The 21444-nt window shown below is 38.1% G+C and overlaps 3 protein-coding genes and 1 long non-coding RNA gene across 4 annotated transcripts; 2 read left to right on the top strand and 2 right to left on the bottom strand.

Annotated features, from left to right (window-relative positions):
* The first annotated feature begins 1187 nt into the window (after positions 1-1187).
* LOC114516877 lies at positions 1188-6022 on the top strand. The gene is made up of 4 exons (XR_003686328.1): positions 1188-1404; positions 2635-2885; positions 5596-5721; positions 5801-6022. It is a non-coding gene; the product is annotated as an uncharacterized LOC114516877 (long non-coding RNA).
* Positions 6023-7605: 1583 nt separating this feature from the next.
* Positions 7606-11754, bottom strand: LOC114516791 (E3 ubiquitin-protein ligase MYLIP-like). Its single transcript, XM_028536371.1, has 4 exons — positions 11510-11754; positions 11238-11428; positions 10689-11057; positions 7606-8882 (listed from the first exon to the last, which is right to left on the bottom strand). The coding sequence occupies exons 1-4, from the start codon at positions 11597-11599 to the stop codon at positions 8207-8209; spliced, it is 1326 nt and encodes a 441-aa protein (XP_028392172.1). The 5' UTR covers positions 11600-11754; the 3' UTR covers positions 7606-8206.
* Positions 11755-12702: 948 nt separating this feature from the next.
* LOC114516835 (dynein regulatory complex subunit 4-like) lies at positions 12703-17600 on the bottom strand. The gene is made up of 15 exons (XM_028536421.1): positions 17512-17600; positions 16724-16822; positions 15985-16252; positions 15595-15674; positions 15423-15479; positions 15286-15340; positions 15043-15131; positions 14761-14877; positions 14514-14645; positions 14183-14218; positions 13974-14060; positions 13758-13889; positions 13513-13590; positions 13329-13394; positions 12703-12999 (listed from the first exon to the last, which is right to left on the bottom strand). The coding sequence occupies exons 1-15, from the start codon at positions 17512-17514 to the stop codon at positions 12850-12852; spliced, it is 1449 nt and encodes a 482-aa protein (XP_028392222.1). The 5' UTR covers positions 17515-17600; the 3' UTR covers positions 12703-12849.
* Positions 17601-17929: 329 nt separating this feature from the next.
* LOC114516659 (sialate O-acetylesterase-like) lies at positions 17930-21422 on the top strand. The gene is made up of 8 exons (XM_028536192.1): positions 17930-18220; positions 18522-18703; positions 18886-19024; positions 19254-19452; positions 19589-19835; positions 20260-20492; positions 20569-20698; positions 20890-21422. The coding sequence occupies exons 1-8, from the start codon at positions 18001-18003 to the stop codon at positions 21142-21144; spliced, it is 1605 nt and encodes a 534-aa protein (XP_028391993.1). The 5' UTR covers positions 17930-18000; the 3' UTR covers positions 21145-21422.
* The last annotated feature ends 22 nt before the right edge of the window (positions 21423-21444 follow it).

Below are 21444 nucleotides of genomic sequence, written 5' to 3' on the forward strand. Positions count from 1 at the left end.
GACGGGAGCACAGGCCGTGAGAAGAACAGCGAATGGTTTAGAGATAACATTTTGTTTTTATTGCTTTCGGAGAGATATCGCAATTTTCCTCCCTGAGAAATTTGCCATCAAACGCACATGCACTGCGGAAAATAACAATCGATAAAAACCCAATCTCATATCTGTTATCTGCGGCTTTTTCGATGCGCATGCTCCAGTAATTTGCTGTAAAATGCAGTCGCACTCCGGAAAAAAATAATGAAGAACTAGCCTTTGAGACAAAAATATAATTTGAGATGAAAGTTCGCGTCAAACGAGCCTGTTTAAAGTCAGTTTCTACTCCATTTGCTTGCCCTGAAGAGGCAGGAGATGAACTGATCTTCTGCAGGAGGTAAATCTTTTGCGTGAAGCTTTGGAATGCAACCGTTAGGTCGATTAATTTGTCTGCATCTGTACGATATTATATAATGTTTGTTTCGATTCACGAGGCTTCACGTGAGGCCTAGAGAACATAATGAATAAATGATACAACTCTTAGCAATATACACGAATTTCTTTAACAAATGAACAACAACATCGTATACGACAGACGCGTGGTTAATTTAGAGCGGGGGTTATAATATCCAGCCCAGGGTGGATATATTTATAGTGAATGGATTTCCTACTGAAAAATCGCACGTTTTCATTCATGGATACCATGAAAACAACGGGAAATGTATAAGGAATATTGTATACAAATTGTCAGAGAAACCTTTGTACGAACCCGTAGGATTTTGTGCATGGGATGACCGCACAGGTCCTTTCTCTTCAAACTGGTGTGACCCTTTATTAATTATAATTTCTTTCTGCAAGACGATATCAAAATTAGATGAGAATCTGGAAGATAAGAGCCCCCATTAAAAGCTTTGGTTATTTTTAATGAACTGTCTGCGACGCAGTACGGATATCAGATTTTACCAATATTGTTCCTCGGTTACGATCGGAAGGGCGATTTGATAAATCTTCAAAGATCTTTGAGTGTTTTACGGCTATTTTTTTAAAGCAATTTCTACCGTAGCGGCGCAAATTCGTCCGTTATAAATTAGCAAAGCGCTTTTGTTGACGATATACCCGGACAATGACACTAAAAACATCTCCTACGCAGTACACAAAAGAATCGCGCACGTGGTAATTATATGCAGCGTTGTGTATAAAATGCCATTTAGATTTTTGACTTTTTCATTAACTATTGTTTGTCCTGCGTGTGTATTAAGTGTCGGGACGGTGAGTATATAAAGTGCGTTTGAAAATCACCTGCGCAGAGTGAGATATAAGTGTATCGACCAGGACGAAGCGAAGATGTCGAGTTTATTATGGATTATTTTAATCGTTTGTTCAACGGTCGTGATAGAAGGACGAGCAACGAGTTCTGACGCGAAATTTGAGGTATGGCAGTTGGCGCAATCTTTCATTGGGTTCATTTTTGCGCGCTTTTTGGCCGTGCTCAATCGTCCGCAAATTACGCTGTTTGCGCTCTTGAAAACAACGAGTTATGTGTAAATTATTTTATCGATTTATGTGTACTTAAGTTTTTCTATTTAATTTTTTGCTTTCACGACTTTGCCATCTTTGGTTTGATTCACATATGAAACTAACAAAATGTCCTTCAAAGGTATAGCAATTTGTGGCCAACGTTTCTCGTGTGATATTTTGAAAGCTGCATTCTGCATTTGGCTATTCGTTTACATCGAAAAAATTTTGGTTTTTCTAAACGCGCGGCCACATGCATGCATGATGGCTTTTGAACCGGCTATTAAGTCTTTTCTCTTCAACAGATTCGATCAGGAAGTGAACAATTTCGAAGCAATTCGTTTTCCATTAACACGTTACATCGCACCAAAATCGTGTGCCAGCTTCTATACCGTTCCACTGAGCTGAATAAGATATTCAGTACAATTTCTGTCCCGCCACTTCTGTCTAATGGGAATGTGATTGAACGTAGGATGAACGATATATTAATATCCAAGTGTTACGTCGTGCTGCGTTTAATAATGCTTTATAAATTCGAGATTAAATTCAATTTTTCATTTCGACTAACGCGATAAACAATCACGATATGACATTTTATTCTATTTTATTCTTGGTATTCGAAGCCCCAAAAATGCCATCGCCCCCGTGGCACACGCTACGTCTACATTTGTGAAAAAACTTGTTCCCATTTCTCGGAATGTATATGGACGGCAGTTTCTGAAAAACGTGACGTATTGTATTTAGTTCGAAGAACTATAAAATTAATTTGGTTTTATGAATACTTAAAATATAACCTGATGTATGTGCTATTTCATAATTTCGAAAGTAATTTTGTTTTCTCCGGGGTATAAAAGTCGAATAATATACTAAAATTTAAGAACATACTTTTGCCTTCGTCTACTTGAGGTTGGTAATGAACACGATTTGACATATTTCATTCTTTCTCGACACATTTCATATGATTTTGAGGCGTTTAAAAGCTGTAAACCGGGTTTAAAAGGTGATGCGAAGTTGCGAGGTTACTTGACGGATTTAAAACCATCATTCACGTTTTCCAAAACCCAATTCAACAATCCGCGTTTATTTAAATCTACATGCCGAAAATAAACATTAATGAACTGTGGCAATGTTTTTTTCCTGGTCAAGGCAGAGGATTTTTACAAAATTGAAGACAAGATAAAGAAAAGAGAAGATTGTCGTATTCGTCCGGGACAATTGTGGTGTCCAAAAAGAAGAGAAATGGTTTTAGATTTTTTAATGCAATGCCTCCAGATCAACATGTCAAAACATATGCCCTGCCGAAGCGAGCTAATCTCTTGGAGGATGAAGAGAAACGATCTAACGGTTGCAAACTGCACCCTGGGTCTCTCTGGTGTGACGGAAAAAGAGATATTACGGTATATTTTACTTGTTTTTATTCTATAGAAGCAAATGCATGGTTATTTGTTGATGCTCGAGGTGTTATAGGCCGTATTCTCTGGCATGAAAAGTCGCTTAGAAAACGATTTTCGTTGCCCGCCTTCGGGCACTACTTGAAAACACGATGAAATTGGATAAATTATAGAAAGTCTAAATTCATTGTTTTCACCTTCACAAACCTGCAGTTTTCGAGCATTTCATCTTCGAAAAATCAGTGAATTTGCATCTTTCGCAATACATCGACGCCATTTTGATTCAGGAAATGCTTCGGATACTTGGTGTAATATACGACATATATAGCAGATTCAGCAGTTTTATACCGGTATTTAAATGAAGTTTGCAGCATTTTTGCTGTGCAAGCAGGTTTCAACAAGGAAGCTTTGAGTGGAGTTTTACGAGGTTTTTCACAAATTTTCATAGTTTTTCAAAACTAAATTAGTCAGAGAAGACTTGGACAACAATTAATCGGAAAAAACATCCGACAATTTTGCTTACACGCATCAAACTCATCCACGAGCGTTTTGTTTCCAGTCAAGTTGTATAAAATAATTACTACACAATTCTTTTCCAGCATATCCTTTTTTTTATATTAACTACTTTTATAATACACACGTTTTCTCAACAAAACTATTTACAACCTCTCAGTTTTTTTACAAAGTTAATTTCCAACGCCTTTATCTTATTATCATCAATCCACTAAAAACGAGTTTGTTGAGCGAAGCTAAGACCCAGACATCTTTACGAAGTTGAAACGAAACAAACTTCAAACATTCTCCTTATGAAAACTTGAAAGGACTTGTGAAAACTGCCAAGTTGGCCCAAGTCTAAACTTGCTGAAGTATTGGAAAATGAATCTGGAAATCCAGAAGTCAATGTTTGTGCATTTAACAACAATGCACTGATTGTAGATGCTATGGCAGTAATTCAGTCGATGAGACGATGAAAGGAAAATGGAAAACATTTGGCGATGATGCTCTTTTAAAAACCTCATCACGCTAGCACGAAAGTATAATTCCAAACGATTAGATTGTTGCAGACAGGTATCCTTAGTTGAGTATAAAGAATGCAGAGAGACAACGAAGAGCTGAAAAGTGAAAAAGGAGTCCAGAAAGTTCACATCTTCGGAAAAGATCAGGGTGTTCCAAAACAGTGGAAAAAGTTTTTAAGTTGCGGTGAAAACAAGGAATCCCTCATATATTTCTTATGTGAACACTGGATGTCATGTAACTCCTCTTGGTGGTGTTCCATTTCAACTATGTACATAACTGCTAAAGAAAGATGCTATGTTTTATATCCCGGTGATTCCCCGAACGATAGTGAACGACGCAGCAGCAACGTAAGGTAAAGTTATTATCAAAAGTCCTAATACATATGTTCTTATACCTGCGATTGCCATGCAACAACAGATGCAGAAAGAGATTTTCTTTTTGACTGGCACGGGAGATAGACGTCGTTGCGTATTTGTTTACCATGCAGGCTTTCATGCTTTTACCGGTAATGGCATTATAGCAATCAAGCAGCATCATGGTATGAGTGCAGCAGTCGATCATCACCGGTTGGCAATGGCTGGACGCTTGACGATAAAGAGCTGGAGATAACTTGGATGATACGCCCACCCGCTCCGCGATCTTTAATTGTGTTGAGTGCAAGTGCAAGACTGGATGCTCGACCATGCGTTCGTTGTTCCTGCAAAAAGGCTGACTTAAAGTGCACCAACCTATGTTCGCGTGGTGATTGCCAGAATGCAGTAGTTGAAGATGGTAGCGACGATGATAGCAGTTATGGCCTGGCTCAATCTGATGACGATGATGAACTTGAAGGATCAGGATCTAATCTGGATTTCGGAGATGACGTCGATGATGAGTTGTGGTATTAGCTGTCCGATTAAAAGGGTTGCATGAGTTCAACATTTTATTTGTGTTTTAAAATTATAAGCCGCTCGAAATTCTCCCACAATTTTATTTGGTTGAAATTGATTTAAGATATGCAGTATGTTGTTTCTGTATTATATAGTTGAAAGTACATTTCTGTATTATATAGTTTTGAAAAACTATGAAAATTTGTGAAAAACCTTGTAAAACTCCACTCAAAGCTTCCTTGTTGAAACCTGCTTGCACAGCAAAAATGCCGGAAACTTCATTTAAATACCGGTATAAAACTGCTGAATCTGCTATATATGTCGTATATTACACCAAGTATCCGAAGCATTTCCTGAATCAAAATGGCGTTGATGTATTGCGAAAGATGCAAATTCACTGATTTTTCGAAGATGAAATGCTCGAAAACTGCAGGTTTGTGAAGGTGAAAACAAGTGAATTTAGACTTTCTATAATTTATCCTAATTTTCTATCGTGTTTTCAAGTAGTGCCCGAAGGCGGGCAACGAAACTGAACGATAATCGGCCACAGAATACGGCCTATTAGTTCCTTTACCTGAACCATTACCATTTAGTGTCATTAAGTCATTTTCACGGATGTGAAATAGTCCGGATTGTATGCAAATCTGTCATTGTTGTCCGCACACACAAAGAAATATTTTATCACATCAGTCATCTTGACATGTTCATAAGACTTAGAGTTTATCCATAGAGTGTTTTCACTTTCCATTGAGACCTTATTGAATGCGTTATCAACTGACAAGCGCGTTTTTAAAAACATGAACTAATATCTTATATTCTTATTACCACAGGCTCCCAAGTTAGCAATGGAGGAAGACAATTTTGCTAAATTTAAAGACAAATTAAAAAAGAGAGCGTGTCGTGTTCGTCCTGGATCACTGTGGTGCGAAGGAAAGAGAGAGATTGAAGAAGTTCCGGTACATTTTTTATTTTCAAACTCAATCATATTTGCTTCATTATTCCTTCAATATTTGACTCGAGTTTTTCCATTTCCAGGAAACGGGTGAGGCGGCGAACGAATGATCTTCCGAAAATAGTTCCTAGAAACTTAGATTTCTCAAACTAATGTATAAATTAACGACATACAATCATGCTAAATGGAACGTTGGAAACTGTTGCTGATTGCCCTGTCATGTAACTCAATGTAATCGCAATTCAGGCGCATGCGCACTTGTGTAGTTGTACAATAAAATATATTCAATAGCGTCATTTGTCATTAGAGAGCATTTTTGCTATTTTATTCAATTACCGTTTGTTTATATTTCTCGCAAGAACTTTTAGCATTTAAATCGGGTATCAGTATAAATTTCGACGTATCTACTTCGCACGCTTCTCGATTAAGTAATTTTCGTGTAATTTCTTGCCAGAAAAACCTCCTGACTTCTCGGAACAGGGAATCCTTTATTAATACAAAATGCCACTAATTTGTGCAGCAGAGGATCTGCGGTCTTGGTGCATCTTCCTCGAGATTTTTAGCTTAATTCTTTTTCAAACTTGAGAATTCTTAGCGGTTTCCCTTGACCGGACACAGTTGAAAGAATCCTGCGAAATATTTCGTTTGATCGAAAATTTCAGCTCAGTTGAAAACCGCCTTCAATAATCAGGCTTTTAGTGTGACGAGAGCGTGGATTTGGCGGGGTTTTTAGTCTGACAGGGGCGGATCTAGACCGGTGCATCCGATGCAAATGCATCATCGATCAGATTTCTCAAACCTACTGAAAATATAAAACTTTCAAACTATAGCGAAACCAAATGATAGGTTTGTCTAAATGGTTTTAAATAATATTTAAATCTTTTTGCGAGAAAAAATCGGCGAATAGCCTTGTTTTTTTAACAACGCCTGCTCTTTGGGCAGTGGCTGCCGTCAAAAAATCGCATAATAACATAAAAGCGTTTGAAATGTCGCGCCAAGAATATCTGGGAAAATCTGACGGCTGGATATATCCAGTGGATATGAATAAGATAGTAAAGATACAGTGTGTGAGATTTGAGAAAATAAATTCATTTAAATTGTTATTTCATTTGAGGTCCTACTAAAAGGTATTAAGTTTCGTCAAAGATCCTTCTAGAAAAGGATTAAGTAAAATAAAAAACTGTTGGCATTCACCACAAGAACTGGTGGTGTAGTGGTGGTGAAGATGGTGATCTGCCAAGTATTCAATCGATGGTTCAAGTTTTGGATAAACCGAAAAAGAGCAACAAGGTAATAAAGTGAGAATTTGTGAGTGTGAGAGGGAGGCCATTGTCTTTGCAAATTTCTAATTGGCATAAAGCGCTTGGCTACATTATTTATTTTACCTAAATCCCTTTTCAAAGTCATTATGAAAATATATTTGTCTCTGACCGACCTAAAAATTAGGAGACCTAAAAATCACCGACCTAAAAATTAGGAGACCATTGTCTTCACCACTGGACTAAGACTGATAGGACAAGCATTTGACCATTAATAAAACAGCATGGTTATCCATGTTAAAATATTTGACATTATAACGAAAGCATGGTTATATTGTTTAATGTTTGTATATGAGCACGAAACATGCTGGAAACTTTACATAGGACAGGCATTATTTTCAAAGTTTCTAAAAGTTTCAGAGTTTGCAGCCATTAGGCATTAGCATTGCTTCATGAAATAATGAAAAATTCCCACCCTCCAGGATGGCAGACTGCTAACTCAAGGGCGATTTTCTTGTCTTGTGTCTTTGATAACGTCTTGATCAAAGGCAGTGTAAATCTTTTCAAATCATTCAGTCTATGAGATCAGAGAACACTACAATAAATGAAACCAATTACAATTTAGATATTTTAATTATCATTATTACTTTACATGCTATACCATTATTTCATATATGCCATAGAACTCTCTGTTAAGCCACAATGATCAACACTGATTAGCCCTAAAATTCTAGGATATTCAGATACAGCGCGTTACATATAGCATGCAAAGAGTTTAAAATGATAATGTTGAGCCAGAAGTCTGGCCAACTCCTAACAACTTCCCAATTAATGTTAATTTTACACTTTCTTATTGATACAATTAAGCTATTATGCTATACACAACCCTCTAATGCTTATGAAAATAAATACTAGTCTAAAAACCCCATGCTAATAAAAACCCATATAAATATTTCGTCTACAATTGTATGCATTAAATAAGAATAGTTCAGCATTACGCTGTGAAGATGTATGTCTAAAACCTAAATCGTAAAATGTATTTGCTAGTGAAATGGCCTATATGCCTTGTTCACGTTTCTTCTACAGGGCATTACATTGAATCCCCCATTGATTCAAATCATTACCACTGAATTCACCAGCTTTCTAGATCTATGAAACCCAGGTAATGAAACAGCAATAGTGTATCATGTTCATCGCGCATAGCATGGTAACCAGTTCACTGATGGTAACTTATTCAGCATGAACACTATCAAACACTCCAGGCAAGTCCATGTACACTCTCTGTTGCAAAGTAATATCACTTCTGCACAAAGGGCACTTGCGGATACTCTGACCGCAAGCTTGGCAGCAAACCCAATGTCCGCATGGTATCAAAACCGTGTCGATCTTCGCATCCATGCAGATCTTGCAAACAAATGCCTGTTGTATGTTATCAAGTCTCTGTTTCAATTGGCCAATGTTTTGTGCATCCGAATTTTCCATGGAGTTTGACTCTGTTGTACACTCACACTCTGTTGTAGTACACTGGCATTCTTCCGTGGATGGTAGTTCTTCCAACTCAGATGCATCCTGTTGCTCCTTGTACAAAACTCGTCGTATGTGGTCATGCACTTCAATAACAGTTTTATCAACATCAAATGTGTAAAGTTTCTCTGATGTTTCCTCGCTAAAAAAGGAGATTATTGAATCTTTAAAGTCCCTGGTGAATTGGTTTCGTACGGTCGAGTTTACAGTCTCACAGCTGAAGAATGAGTGGGATTCTGTCACTGATCTAAATAGCTGGATGCATGCTTCAGCTGTTCCGAGCCTCAAGTCGTATTCACAAAGCGTTCCATCATCATTTAGCAGCACCAAAGCGAAACATCTGTTTTCTCTCCATGCTTTATTCAAAGCACCATAAGCAACCCTAGGTTGACATAAAAAAAGACGAAAATTAACATTATTTTATCTCAAATGGATTAATCAATCTGAGATAAGTCTGGGCATTTGTAATTCATGCATCCTAAGGAGAATTGAAATGGTATCAGCTGTCAAAATCAGTTATAAGTATTTTTTAGGGGTAAAAGATTTTACAGGTCATAGCATGAATATTGCAGTATCACATTTCAACCAGACACTTGTGATGTCAGCAGGTTTTCATAAACACTCGAAAATTTTGCCAGAATGAATAACAATGTGTTTCTTGATATTGTTGTGATATGGATAGGCTGTTCAAGGGCATGGAAGGCGAACTGTTCTTATGGGTCAAGTTCATGCATGCATATCAATTGCATATTGATTTAGTTCAGTCTAGGGCAAGTTTGACAGCCATGTGGGGAGGGGTGTTTGATTGAATTTACAACAAGAGCGACATGATGTATTGCTGCAATATGATTATATGTAAGGGGGAGGTAAGGGTGTGCCTCCATACATGGGATGAGGTGTAGACAAATTTTCAGCGAAAATTGCCTAACCTAGGTTGCTAGGATGCAATCCCTATCACACGTCCTTTAATTTAAACCAAAATATCTGTGACGGCATAAACAAGCTCGACAAAACCAAAGACCAGAAATAATGCTTAAAACCTGTCGTTGTTTTCCTAAATATATCCAGCATAAGGCGCTGATAACTACTGGAAATTCAAATTAATTCCAATTATCACTATAAACTGCAACGTCCATCCGTGTTAGCGAATTATAGCGCGTAGAATTAAAAACATAAAAACGGTATTTGTTGTGTCACAAGATCTTGCCGACAACCGGAAAGAGAGCTGTCGCGAAAATAAACAATTATTATTTTAGGTTTGTTCTGCAATATTAGCCTTTTTGGCTGCTGGAAGCTGAAAGCGAAAACTGCTTCCTAAAGCGAGATAAACACCGTCTAGCGAAACGTGCAGGCCTGAAACAACGGCAAAAGCATTGTCGGCTTACGAAATAAATTTTTTTAGCCACAATTTTAAATGTATGCATGCACAAGGAATCACCTATTTAATGGCTTTTGACGTACACATACGGAAAGAAAATTGGCATCTTTGCAACTGTGAACGCGTCAACGGAATAGTTTGCTTAAAAATTGGCTGCTGCAGGCTTTTCCTGTACGCATATTCGCGAAAAAAGTATAAACCGATTGCATTTTAGGGCCTTTTGAAGATTTTATCAACGAAGCCATCAGCGAAAATTATTAGCATGTTTACGTCGAAAGCTCGAAAGACAATACTTATATTCAAATAGGTTAAAACGCGACGCAAATATCAAGTGTTTTCGTGGATATTCCTCAAATGCAAGTATGAAAACTCATTCAAATTTTGCCCATAGCAAAATTGTGATATTTTTGGCTGAAGATACAAAAGAAAGAATTCAGTTTTCCGTTTTCCATTCGAAAAGCCGTAAATAATTGCGACATACACACGGACCTCACACAGAGACGCCGTATTTACTTTGTAAAATTATATTTATCAAAGCAAGTATTTTAATTCTCGATTCGCTGCAGAATTTTGGTTGCTTTTACAATATGCCCGTAACAGAAACAAGAAACCGACTATTGCATGTATACATACACCTTGAACTATGCAAAATTTAAAATGCTGTTCGGAATATTTCAAGCAATTTAACAGCCAGTTTTTCAACCGGAAAATCACATGACGATCGATTTTTTATACCCCAAGTGATTTTTACGGCTAAGTCTAAGGGGGGAACATAATTTTGTTTGTTGGTTTTGTTATCTTTTTATATACCTTCTGATAACAGAGCCGGTTGCATCGCAAAACCGGAGTCCTTCACGACCGACACCAACAGAATGGACAGTTTTATCATCGGTCTTAACGTTGTAGTACTCATAGCCAAAATCTTCCAGGGAGGAAAACTCTTTCAAGCAGTTGTATTCAGCTGTTGAAGTTTTCATTCCTGCTAATTTTGAATACTGAACCGCCACGGAATGTGAAAAGTCGGCCGACCAGTTAAGACGATGTCTTGTAAAGGTCGCCCGCTCAAAATCCCCAAAGGTTGCTTGTAAGATTAACGCATGTATTCGTATCGTTTGTTCATCGTTGTGAGTTGTAGCGCTTTCCTCGAAGTCTTTTTTGCATGTTAGGAAACAGTAATGCCTGTGAAATTGAGGAAAATATTTATCACTCATCATATTTAATAATTATAAGCCATTGTTTTGACTTTAGAAATTGCCGCGAAAACTCGTGACTGTAAAGCCGTCAAGCGTCAACAGTTACTTGTATTAAAATGGAAACATTTCACATAGAAACAAGGGTAAGATATATGTTTCTGCTTACTTTGTGTTGTCCTCGACAAGTAAATGCGGTTTGACAAAGAATTTCATACGAAAACGTAGTCTGTATGGTTGGGATCCTGGCAACTGACGAACAATTTTGTTTCGTCGATTAAGCCAGAGTTTCTCATCTTTTGGACCGTTGTACTGCAAACCAAAATAGTCGTGTTCGATGACTTCGAGTCTTTCGCAAACCTGAAGGTGTGAAAAGAACGAAACAAGGTTAATTTCTGAGTCAATAAATCAGATGAATCAAATAAATGTAGCGAAACTTACTGCGTCAAGTAGGTCTTCTCCTTTAGACCTCTCAGGTAACTCAAATTCTTGCGTGGTCGAATCGGGCAAAGTAATGACATACCAAGTCATATTGGAACTCTTTTAACCTCCACAGAGGGTTGGCGAAGTGAAATTTTAATCTTAGATCAGATTACAAGGCTTTCACGGCGCGTATTTTAAAAAGTAAACAGAAAGAGCTTAGCAAAGCTTTTCCTCGCAAGACTATTTCTTTCGTCTGGCCGCTGTGTTCCTGAAATATACAAGCATGTCCATTTCACGTGTGGCTATTTTGGGAGCCAATCAAAGCTCGCGTAACAAAGCCATCAGCCAATCAGCGTCAAGCTACCTGTTGGGAACCCCCGCTAAGGTCCAAAGTCCAGTTTTGGGGAACCGACCTTTGCACTTCCAAATAGTTTCAAAGCAAATGATACAGCTGGCGTGATGTTAAGATATTTTTTATACACAGAAGCTAGAGACATTTTTCAAAGCGCGAAAGAGAGTAATATCACATATCTTGTTTTCTGCAAACTCTCAGCATGCCTGACCCAAGATGGTTCGAGAAATTAGGATGAGTCAAGGGCATGTTAAATATATATTGCTTGCACGGCATGATGTAAAACCTACGATATGTAAACAGCATGGAGAAAGGGCTAGGCCGTCTTTTATTGATATGCAAATGAAGGTTTCTATCCCAATAGCTAGGCAAGCATTTTTTATGTGCCCTCTCATTGGCCTTCCAACATGTTGCATCATATACTCTATTAGTGAAAAGTCTAAGACTAAGTATTATTAATATGGTTTTTCTTTATGTAATGAAAGAAGAAATGAAAATATGATTCGTAATCAATTTTACATCAATTGTAATCGTCTTCCGGTTTGGTAGGAAACGTTCAAAGTTGCACATTTGTCACAGGTCAGAAAGGTTTCACGTGAACAATGCTCAAAATGCAAATTAAAAATCACGGCCATGAGCACGGACTTTGTCTTCAACAATTGTAAGAATACTATTGTTTCATTCTCAAGGGAAGCAGGAAGATTCTGACACTAAACAGAACTTCTTTTGCAGAAATCATCTTACGTCATGCTTCTTAAAGGGACTAGGCCAACAAAGAAATTCTTTCATTGGAAAATTCTTCACAATTCCAAGTTCAAAATCTATAAACAGTCATGTGGAAAAACCACAAAAAGATTTAAAACACAATCACCACATTACCAAAGCCATAATGCCACCATATTATCATCGCCATCGGCATCGATCACTGCATGGCACTTTATTTTACATTATTAATCCTTTATGTACAGATACTGAAGCTAGTTAAATATCTACGCTGTAGAAAAGTTTACGTTGGTGCAGCAACTAATCCGGCTGGGCCTTGACCCAAACTTTGACCGCCTACGTTGCTTTCAAGAGGCTGGAATCCAAGTTCTTCAACAGGAACACCAAATGATTTAAGTTTCGCCTCGTATGTTCGGATAAGATCATTATGAGCCTGGTAGAAAAATAAGTGCGATTTTGAAGGATGGAAATACGATTTACATCCTATAAACTGCTCAACCAAAAACGCTGCCACGCTCGTTTCTTGGTAAAGTGATAGAGGAGAATCGGTCATATAATGGAAGAGGTAAAATCTGAAGACGAATAGCAAGATGGTGTGGATGTAAGGAGATGTATGTTGTAGACATGTCATGTAGAATGAGCGAAGCCAGGCTGAGATTGCAAAGTACTAAAGTACATGAATAATGATGAAGAGTATCAAAGACAGAGTTATAAAGAAATCGAGTCGCAAAAACCTAAAAGAGTTGCATGGAATCAACTTACTTTGCAAACGCGAGCAAGTTCATACTGAAGATCTTTAATCGCGCTGTTCTTTGAGTCAAGGACGTCCTGAGGGAATAAATCAAATTGACATGTTAAACAAAGAGCTTTATCAAAGAGGTTTTTTAAATAAGTTCAGATTTGATCAATGGATCACGGCATGATTGTCTTCATGACTTCATTATACCTCTAGTTTCCTGGTAACAACAGTCAGTGCTGTTGGGTCAAGATTTGAGGCCGATAAGACTTCGTTCAACTGGGCTTCCTGTAAAAAAATACATGACTCATGAGATGTATCCAAAAAAATTATCATTTACTCATCCATTTTGACCGCCATTCCTTTAGCTTTCCCTATAACTACGTGTCGCCGAACAATATGCTGTGGCTCCAGCTTTCTATGAAACTATATTGCTCAATCTCTTATAGCCATACCTTCTTCTCCAGCGTGTCAGCCAGAGCTCCGAGTTTCTTCTCCAACAGAAGATTCTTGAAATTACTCTTCTGTTGAACTTCATGAATGGCCTTCACAAATTTATTGTAAAGCTCATCGCGTTCGCTCTGTGTCTAAGGGCGGCGAAAGAGCACGGTCAAAAAAGTCACATAATGGATGCACTGTGTGATCTTCTAGTCGATGAACTGCTCACTCACCATGGCGAATCGTTGCTGCAGAACTTCCTGTTCCCATTGTAGTTTATTCAATGCGTCTCCTTGGACTTTCAACCTTGCTTTGGCACTCTGGAAAGTGAATGATGAATCTATTGAGTATTTCGGAGCTATTACCTACAGCGTCAACAGTTTCTGGAAATTCTCTTGCAAGGATAGAAAAGTCTGGATTATATTCGTGCAATCGTACTTACAGCCAGCGACGCTTTATCTTTGTCGTAATTTGCCAGCTAAAAAATGAAATATGATATGGGTATGTGATCAATATCGAAGCGGCGACATGAAGTATGGAATGAACAAGAGCTGAATATTTGTGCTTTTGTTAATACAAAGAGGGGCATGCAGTCATGCACGATACAGGAGAGAAACACATTATACTTGGTTGTCTCAACGAGCAGCTTGTTTTAAAACCCGCAATAACACATCGTTTGCAAATGAATGTTAAATTTTTAAACTCATATCCCAGTTTTGTTGGTTATGAAATTATTATTCTTTGCATATAGAATGCTACAGAGACTCTCGTACTTGTTTGCGAAGTTCCTCAACTTGTTCACGAGCTTTCTGTAGTGGTTCTGTAAGTCTTTTGTTCTCTGCCATTATCTCGTTCATTTGTTTCTCCATTCTCTCCTCCTTTTTTTTCATATCTTCCACTTGTTCCTAGAAATTAAGAGATGAGACGCTGACGATGACGATGGTGCACTCTCCTTGTAAATATATACTCAATATGAATGATATTCTCGTAGCGATTTGGCAATGCAACTGATACACAAACCTTGAGAGAGTTGATAAGCGCCAGGTTGTTCAACGTTATATCGTTGTAATAATTCTTAATGTCGCTAAACGCTTTTTCGTGATTTTTCATAAGCGTGTTGATTTGACTGTTTTTGCGCTAAATTGATTTTAAAACAAGAATAATAATCAGATTATGGTATTATCACGGACTATTAAATGAGAATTTCATTTAATTTACCATGGTGTTATTCTTGCATATGATTTAAGATTATGGTTTATACCAGGGGGTGGACTATATATATATATCTTGAACTGGACCCACCTCCTCGATTTCATGAATTTCAGTCTTTCGACGTAGCTCCAGTTCTTCTCTCAAAGATCGTAATTTTTTATCGTACTTTGATTCCACCTCTACGAGACGAAATATCAATCCAGTTTATTGACAGCACTGTGACACAATACGGTTTGTTCGTGCTTTGTGGTGTGACAAAAGTTTTGTGGGTAAATGACCGGTGAATCGGCTATCATGCAGTGTAACGTCATATTTCATTATTCATCAATTCACCTTTCACTTCACGCTCATAATCCTGCCTCAGCTTTGTGATATTCTCGTCGTTAGCCTAGCGTTGCAAAACAGGAAAATGAAGCGATAGAATTAAAGTAATTTAGCATCATACATATGGTTTTCTATGCTCGAGTTACCCTTTTCAAATTCTTGATTATATCTTCATGAGACAGTTCTTGTTCTTTAAGTTCAATCTTGAAAAACACAGAAAAACGTTGATTTATTCAACAGGACCCGGTTGTATAAGGTGGGAATAGTGGCATGGGAATATGGTGAACCCATATTACTCAAAGCTTCCCTCTTTCTCACCTTCAACCCTCGCTTGTCTTTGCGAAGATCTTGTTCGTTATTCCTGTGTTCGTCTTGAGCCAACTTCAGCGACACTAAACCTGAAATTAGTTTGTCATATATACATTATACGAGTGCTACCTACATGTATAACTCCGCAGTTTTAGTTCCTCGTTGTATCACAGTAATGTCGGCGTTTTTTAAAATTGCAATCGGCGATATCCTACTCAAGAAAGAGCAGGTAAACTCTGTAGGTAACTTTGTTGTTGTCAAACGTTTTCCAATTTTCGCTTACGAAGACCTTATACTAATTTTGTTTTCGGGTAAATCGCAGCTATGTATATGGCTATACCTTTCCAGGGTTACTACAGTAGTATTTAGGAGAATAAGGGTATAAAACAATAGCTTTACCATCAGCCTTAAGTTCTGTGATATTATTCTGATGTTCGTAAAGTAAATGTTTCACTTTCTGTTTATAAACTTTGATCTCGACTTGATGTCTTTCTTCCGCTTCTTCCATTTCCCGATCTCTGTTTCTCAACTCGGATTTCTTCTCTTCGAACTGTTTCTTCGTGATCTCCCAAAACGTGTTCACTTTATCGCGTTCCAACTGGAAGTAGTTGCGTTCTTCACGCTCGCGATCCAGCTCCTCACGAAGACGACTGACGTGCTCTTCCAACTGTTCGAACAGAGAAAACGATGTCGTTTCACAAAACTTGATCGTTACAACATGGGGCGAAACATTTCGGACAAAAAAGTTGATAAAACAACCTCGAATTGAGACATTGTGAGGTATTTTGCTTCCAAAACATGCTCAGAAGCTGAGGAATAATGTGCTCCTTAAAATGCATCTAACACCAAAATGGTTTATTTCATACATTCGTTGAAAACATGGCCTGGTGCACATAGGTCACTTGTCCACTTTTTAGGTGGGGGACTCGAGTTATTTCACCGAACCTATACTGAAAATTCTCACAGTTGGCACAACCATGATTGGCAGAAATTTTCCTTCTCTAGGGGACTGGCTCCCACCCAGTATGCTAATGTTGGTACAATGTGCAAATTTTTGCCTCAATGCGTGTGATGGTTTTCAAATCATATCTTGTATGATGCATTCAGTTATCTTTAAGAATATTGTATATTATCATACCTGTTCTTTAGACATTTCCTCAGTGCTAATGCCATCAATAATGGTGGCACTTTTTGGTTTAGCAGCTTTTTTCTTGCCTTTTCCCTTTGCTTTCGGCGGCTAGATGAGATAAAATATGATCACAGTCCAGCATGCTACAAACAGTGAGATCAGAGCTACCCTAGACAATGTGGGTGCGGAGAGATGGTATCCGTATCTGGTCTATCCCTGACATATTATGATTGTTTTATGGTATGTGAAAAATTGTGGATATGAATATAAACTCCCTTAATGCATTTAGGTAGAGCCTTTATAAGGTGAAATTCTTTATATTTTCACTGACAGCTTTACTAATTTACTATAACGCCATTTATAAAAAGATTAGTCTGAGGCTCTGGCTGTGTGAATAACAGCTGTGGTAGACTATGCTTTGTGCTGTGGCAATATCCTGCGAAAGCGTTTCGCCATTGATCAAAAATTTTTTAATCATCAACGTGGTAGGGTGCCCCGATGCAATTATATGTAAACAAAGTATAAAGATATTTATAAATTTACGATCTGAGAATCATATATCCGTGAAAGTACAACTGTGTATAAATCAAGGTTTATTTCAGCTTTTTCTTTTACATTTTAACATAATGATACAATTTTAACACAAATTTAAATTTTAGAATATAAATGGTAAAATCGTAAATGTAACATCGATCTGTCAGTCTATTGTCTATCCTTAAAATATCGCAATCAGAACTGGAGAAAGCGCGCAGCTATTCCACGTAACAAACATTATGATACTACCAAGCGAAACTCACCATTTTGGAGATTTATTCGTGAAAAATCAGCGTAAATCTGCTTCGGTTTCTCAGTTCTATTTTCATCAAGAACTGTTTGAGTCCGTTGCCTGGAGACAACGAATGCAAAGTCCCGGATGTCAATATTAGTACCAAGTCTCTGGGATCAAAATTAGGTCGCGGCGTAATCTCACAAATCTCACTAATCTCTCTAATCTGATGATAAAATGTTAATGAGATTTTTCAGTATGTTGCCAAGAAGGCAAAATTCCTTTTACAACAACGCTTCTTCTTTTCCATCTCTTTCTATTCAAATCTATGTTATCCAAATGCTTTATACCATTGTCTTGTTATTTTGTCTTGTCGTGACGTTTGCATAAATTATACAAACATTTTTCTGTCATGCACGTAATTTATGCTTATTTGTCGGAATCGAAAATCATGTGACTTTCTTGTGCTGTTTTACGAAATATTTGTCTGGTTGGTTCCTTCTGAATAATCGGACGAAAAATGGCGAGAGTTGCGTGTTTTCTATTCGTGTTCGCTTTGGTTTTCGGCCAGATCTATGGCGAGAGTGTGTTTCGCTTTGCGAGCGTATTTGGCAATCATATGGTATTACAAAAGGCACCAATGCGCGCCAGTGTTTGGGGTTACGGGGAAGTTGGTGAAGAAGTGGTTTTGATTCATGATGGGGAGATGTATCGATCGTTTATTACAGCGCAAGTCGAGGGTAGGGCATAGTGGTGTGAAAACAGATTCCTTGAACCCATTTCCAACTATGTTCAACCATTTCCAATTATTAGCGCCTATTATAATATAATATATCGTCTAACTACGTGTGGGGGGAGGGTAGACGGGGGGGGGGAGTTTAATCGAAATTACTGCCCAGAAAATAACTGACCATCTCCATATCTGTATCTAAATTTTTCACTGATAATGGGTTCCCATTTGGGGAGAGGGGGCACCTCACCCTCACCCATCTTAGTATTCATAAATTCCCCCATAATAATATCAATTTGGTATCATGTTAGGTGAATCAACAGTGGGGATATGGACCGTCATGCTGACACCAACAATGTTTGGTGGCCCATATCTTATCAAAGCATACTCAAAGGTTAAGGGCACCATTTCAACAATCACATTAACTGATGTTATGTTTGGTGATGTTTGGATGTGTAGTGGTCAAAGCAACATGGAGTTTACAGTTGTAATGGTAAAGCAAATTATTATCTTTTCCTCAGAAATATGACATTTGTTAATAGCCTAGCTTTTTTACAGGAGTAGACCAAGAGGTGTCTTCATCACTCCCGCTATGAAAAACTGCACTGGATCCATCACTGGGCTTGAATATCATAAAATCTGTTTATTTCAATGTTTTCATCTTTCATCTTGCAGTCTGATAATGGAGCTAAAGCAATCAATGAGTCAGCTGACTATCCGGATATTCGGTTGTTTACTGCAGAACTTGATTGTGAATCAACTCCACAATTGGAATTAAAAAAAGTCAGATTACCCTGGTCTCGCGCTTCGCCAGGTTTGTTTTGTGGTATAACCAATACTGATTTGCTATGTGGTGTCACATAGCAAGGCAAGGCTGTTATTTTTTATGCATGCTTTTTACTGCGGAGGAGGGGTTTAAAACGACCTAGGACATTCCTCTTCCTCCCCTGGTCACATCTGGCATGAGAGAACTTCCTTTGCAAATGAAAGCACCAGCACTGAGTGTTTTATTTCAAAATTGGATATTTCTTTTCGTGAACCAGAGACAGTTGGTGGTCCAGCGTGGCAGTATTTCTCAGCAGTATGTTGGTACTATGGTGTCCAGTTGTACAAAGAGCTGGGGTATCCTATTGGTTTGGTAGCATCAACGTGGGGTGGTACCCCAGTGGAGGCGTGGTCCTCACCTGACGCTCTGGCAAGTTGTGACATTAAAGACAATTCAGTGATAAAGGACAACAGAAAGTGAGTTGAGTCTGATGGTTAAGAGAGACAAGTTAGTCTCAAACTTTCTAAAATGCTCTTTCAAGTTGTGGTGTTGGATTTTTTGCTTGCTTATCAAAATTTAATCTATAGCTGGTGTCATCATCCATTGTTGTAGATTCGCACCACATGATTTACATCTCTTCGGCCCTCGCAACCTGAGTTGTCTTTGGAATGCAATGATCGTTCCTTTCCTCAATGTCAGCATATATGGCGCGATTTGGTACCAGGGTGAAGAGAACGCTGAACGACCATTATATCCGTACAACTGCACCTTTCCTGCCATGATTGACGACTGGAGAGCCAAATGGTATGATTCCACAACACATAACACCGACGAAACCTTTCCTTTTGGTTTTGTCCAGGTTTGTAGTTGCATGAACTTTGTGAGTTCTCTTTGCCTTCGGGATTATACGAACTAGAAATCTCAACGAGATCTTTCATATTTGAAATGAGACACAGTTTACTTGGTTTGTGAAGGATGCGTATTAATAAGAGTTTTCAGCAAGTGAGATTTTGTGATGGACTGAGAGTTAAATTAATCAACTCTTATGTCCTGGTCAAACGAGGATGAGAGTTGATGAAAGTTAGCAAGCGAGAGTTTGTCTGAGAGTTTCATCAACTCTATATTATAAATGTCCAACTATTAAATTCTAATCCTGAGATTTTGGGTGACATTTCCAACTACTTTTCAAGATCTTTAGTCTGGTAAAATGGTAATCAACGTGAAAATTCTCAATGAAACAAATCAAAGTTATCCTAAGAAAATACTTTTTACTCAATATTCAGCTCTCAGCTGTTGGCAATGACACAGAAGGGCAATCTTTCAACTTTGCCCCGCTTCGCTGGGACCAAACGGCGCAATATGGCTTTGTTCCTAACGACCGACAGAAGAATGTCTTTATGGCGGTAGCAATGGATCTTGGAAACCCTAACTCTCCATATGGAAGCATACATCCAACTGACAAGACCGACGTAGGAAATCGTCTGGCGTTAGCTGGACTAGATGTGGCCTACGGAAGGTTGGTGGTTGTAAAGTTTGATCACTCTGATTTAGATGGTTGTTTTGATGGGTATAGCACGTGTTTCGTATTGTAGGGAGAGGTATTACAGCGGACCACTGGTGGATACGATCAAGAAACAGACAGAGCCACCCAGCGCGGCTCTTGAAGTTACCTTTAAGTCGTTGAATGCTGAAATCGAATTGAGAAGTAATTTTGGATTCGAGGTATTGTACTTCTTGTTTGCTGACCAACTCTTCAGTAACACTGGATCAATAAGAGATGATCCTTACTGCACCTCTAGGAAGAACAGAATAGAACTAATAGAGCTATTCAGTATAAATAAAGTTAGTATAGTTCAGGTTTTCTCCTGTAGTAACACTGGATCAATAAATTTCTCACTGGGTGTCATTTCCAGGTCATGTGTGAAAATGGTACTGAATGGCTGGAAGCATCAATTCTTAACCACAGTTCAACGTCTGTCATCATCATGCCAAATATGCCAAGTTGTGTTGCTGTAAAAGTCAGGTACGCTTGGAGTGACGATCCCTGTCCTAAACTGAAGTGTGCTATTTACAGTGGGGATCTACCCTCTCCCCCCTTCGTAGTAGATGGTCCTTTTGAGGCTGGCGATAGCAAACTGTTGCAAAGAACGGTTGGTATCTACGCCTAGGAATTTAATGAGATAAATTTGAATGATATCTTTCACTACTTTAAGAATTCGGGAAACAATTCAAAAGGTTTTGGTAAGCTAATAACGTAAAATTATAAACAAAGTAATATCATAAATAGAATACTCAATATTAACTGATCACATAGTTTATGGAAAAGTAGGGTGGTGTTGAACTTGGGTTGTCCAGATCAAATATAAGAGGACCTTGGCACATATAACCACAGACATAAATAACGTATAAGATTTTAATGAAAAAATCAAAATTTTGCAAGCAATAATTTCACGTTTTTACATTGTCAT

Source organism: Dendronephthya gigantea, unplaced genomic scaffold, assembly GCF_004324835.1.
Source record: "Dendronephthya gigantea isolate DGI-Jeju-01 unplaced genomic scaffold, DenGig_1.0 000006F, whole genome shotgun sequence".
Lineage (NCBI taxonomy): Eukaryota > Metazoa > Cnidaria > Anthozoa > Malacalcyonacea > Nephtheidae > Dendronephthya > Dendronephthya gigantea.

Excerpts from the sequence above, each read along its gene's own strand:
- LOC114516659 (XM_028536192.1), top strand. The coding sequence starts at position 18,001 with ATGGCGAGAGTTGCGTGTTTTCTATTCGTGTTCGCTTTGGTTTTCGGC. Across the intron at positions 18,221-18,521 it reads TATTACAGCGCAAGTCGAGG|GTGAATCAACAGTGGGGATA; the intron begins GTAGGGCATAGT and ends GTATCATGTTAG. Across the intron at positions 19,453-19,588 it reads GTGATAAAGGACAACAGAAA|ATTCGCACCACATGATTTAC; the intron begins GTGAGTTGAGTC and ends CCATTGTTGTAG.
- LOC114516791 (XM_028536371.1), bottom strand. The coding sequence starts at position 11,599 with ATGACTTGGTATGTCATTACTTTGCCCGATTCGACCACGCAAGAATTT. Across the intron at positions 11,429-11,509 it reads GAGAAGACCTACTTGACGCA|GTTTGCGAAAGACTCGAAGT; the intron begins GTAAGTTTCGCT and ends TCACACCTTCAG. Across the intron at positions 8,883-10,688 it reads ACCGGCTCTGTTATCAGAAG|GGTTGCTTATGGTGCTTTGA; the intron begins GTATATAAAAAG and ends ATGTCAACCTAG.
- LOC114516835 (XM_028536421.1), bottom strand. Across the intron at positions 16,253-16,723 it reads AGGAAATGTCTAAAGAACAG|TTGGAAGAGCACGTCAGTCG; the intron begins GTATGATAATAT and ends CTGTTCGAACAG. Across the intron at positions 14,219-14,513 it reads TTGAGGAACTTCGCAAACAA|CTGGCAAATTACGACAAAGA; the intron begins GTACGAGAGTCT and ends TTCATTTTTTAG.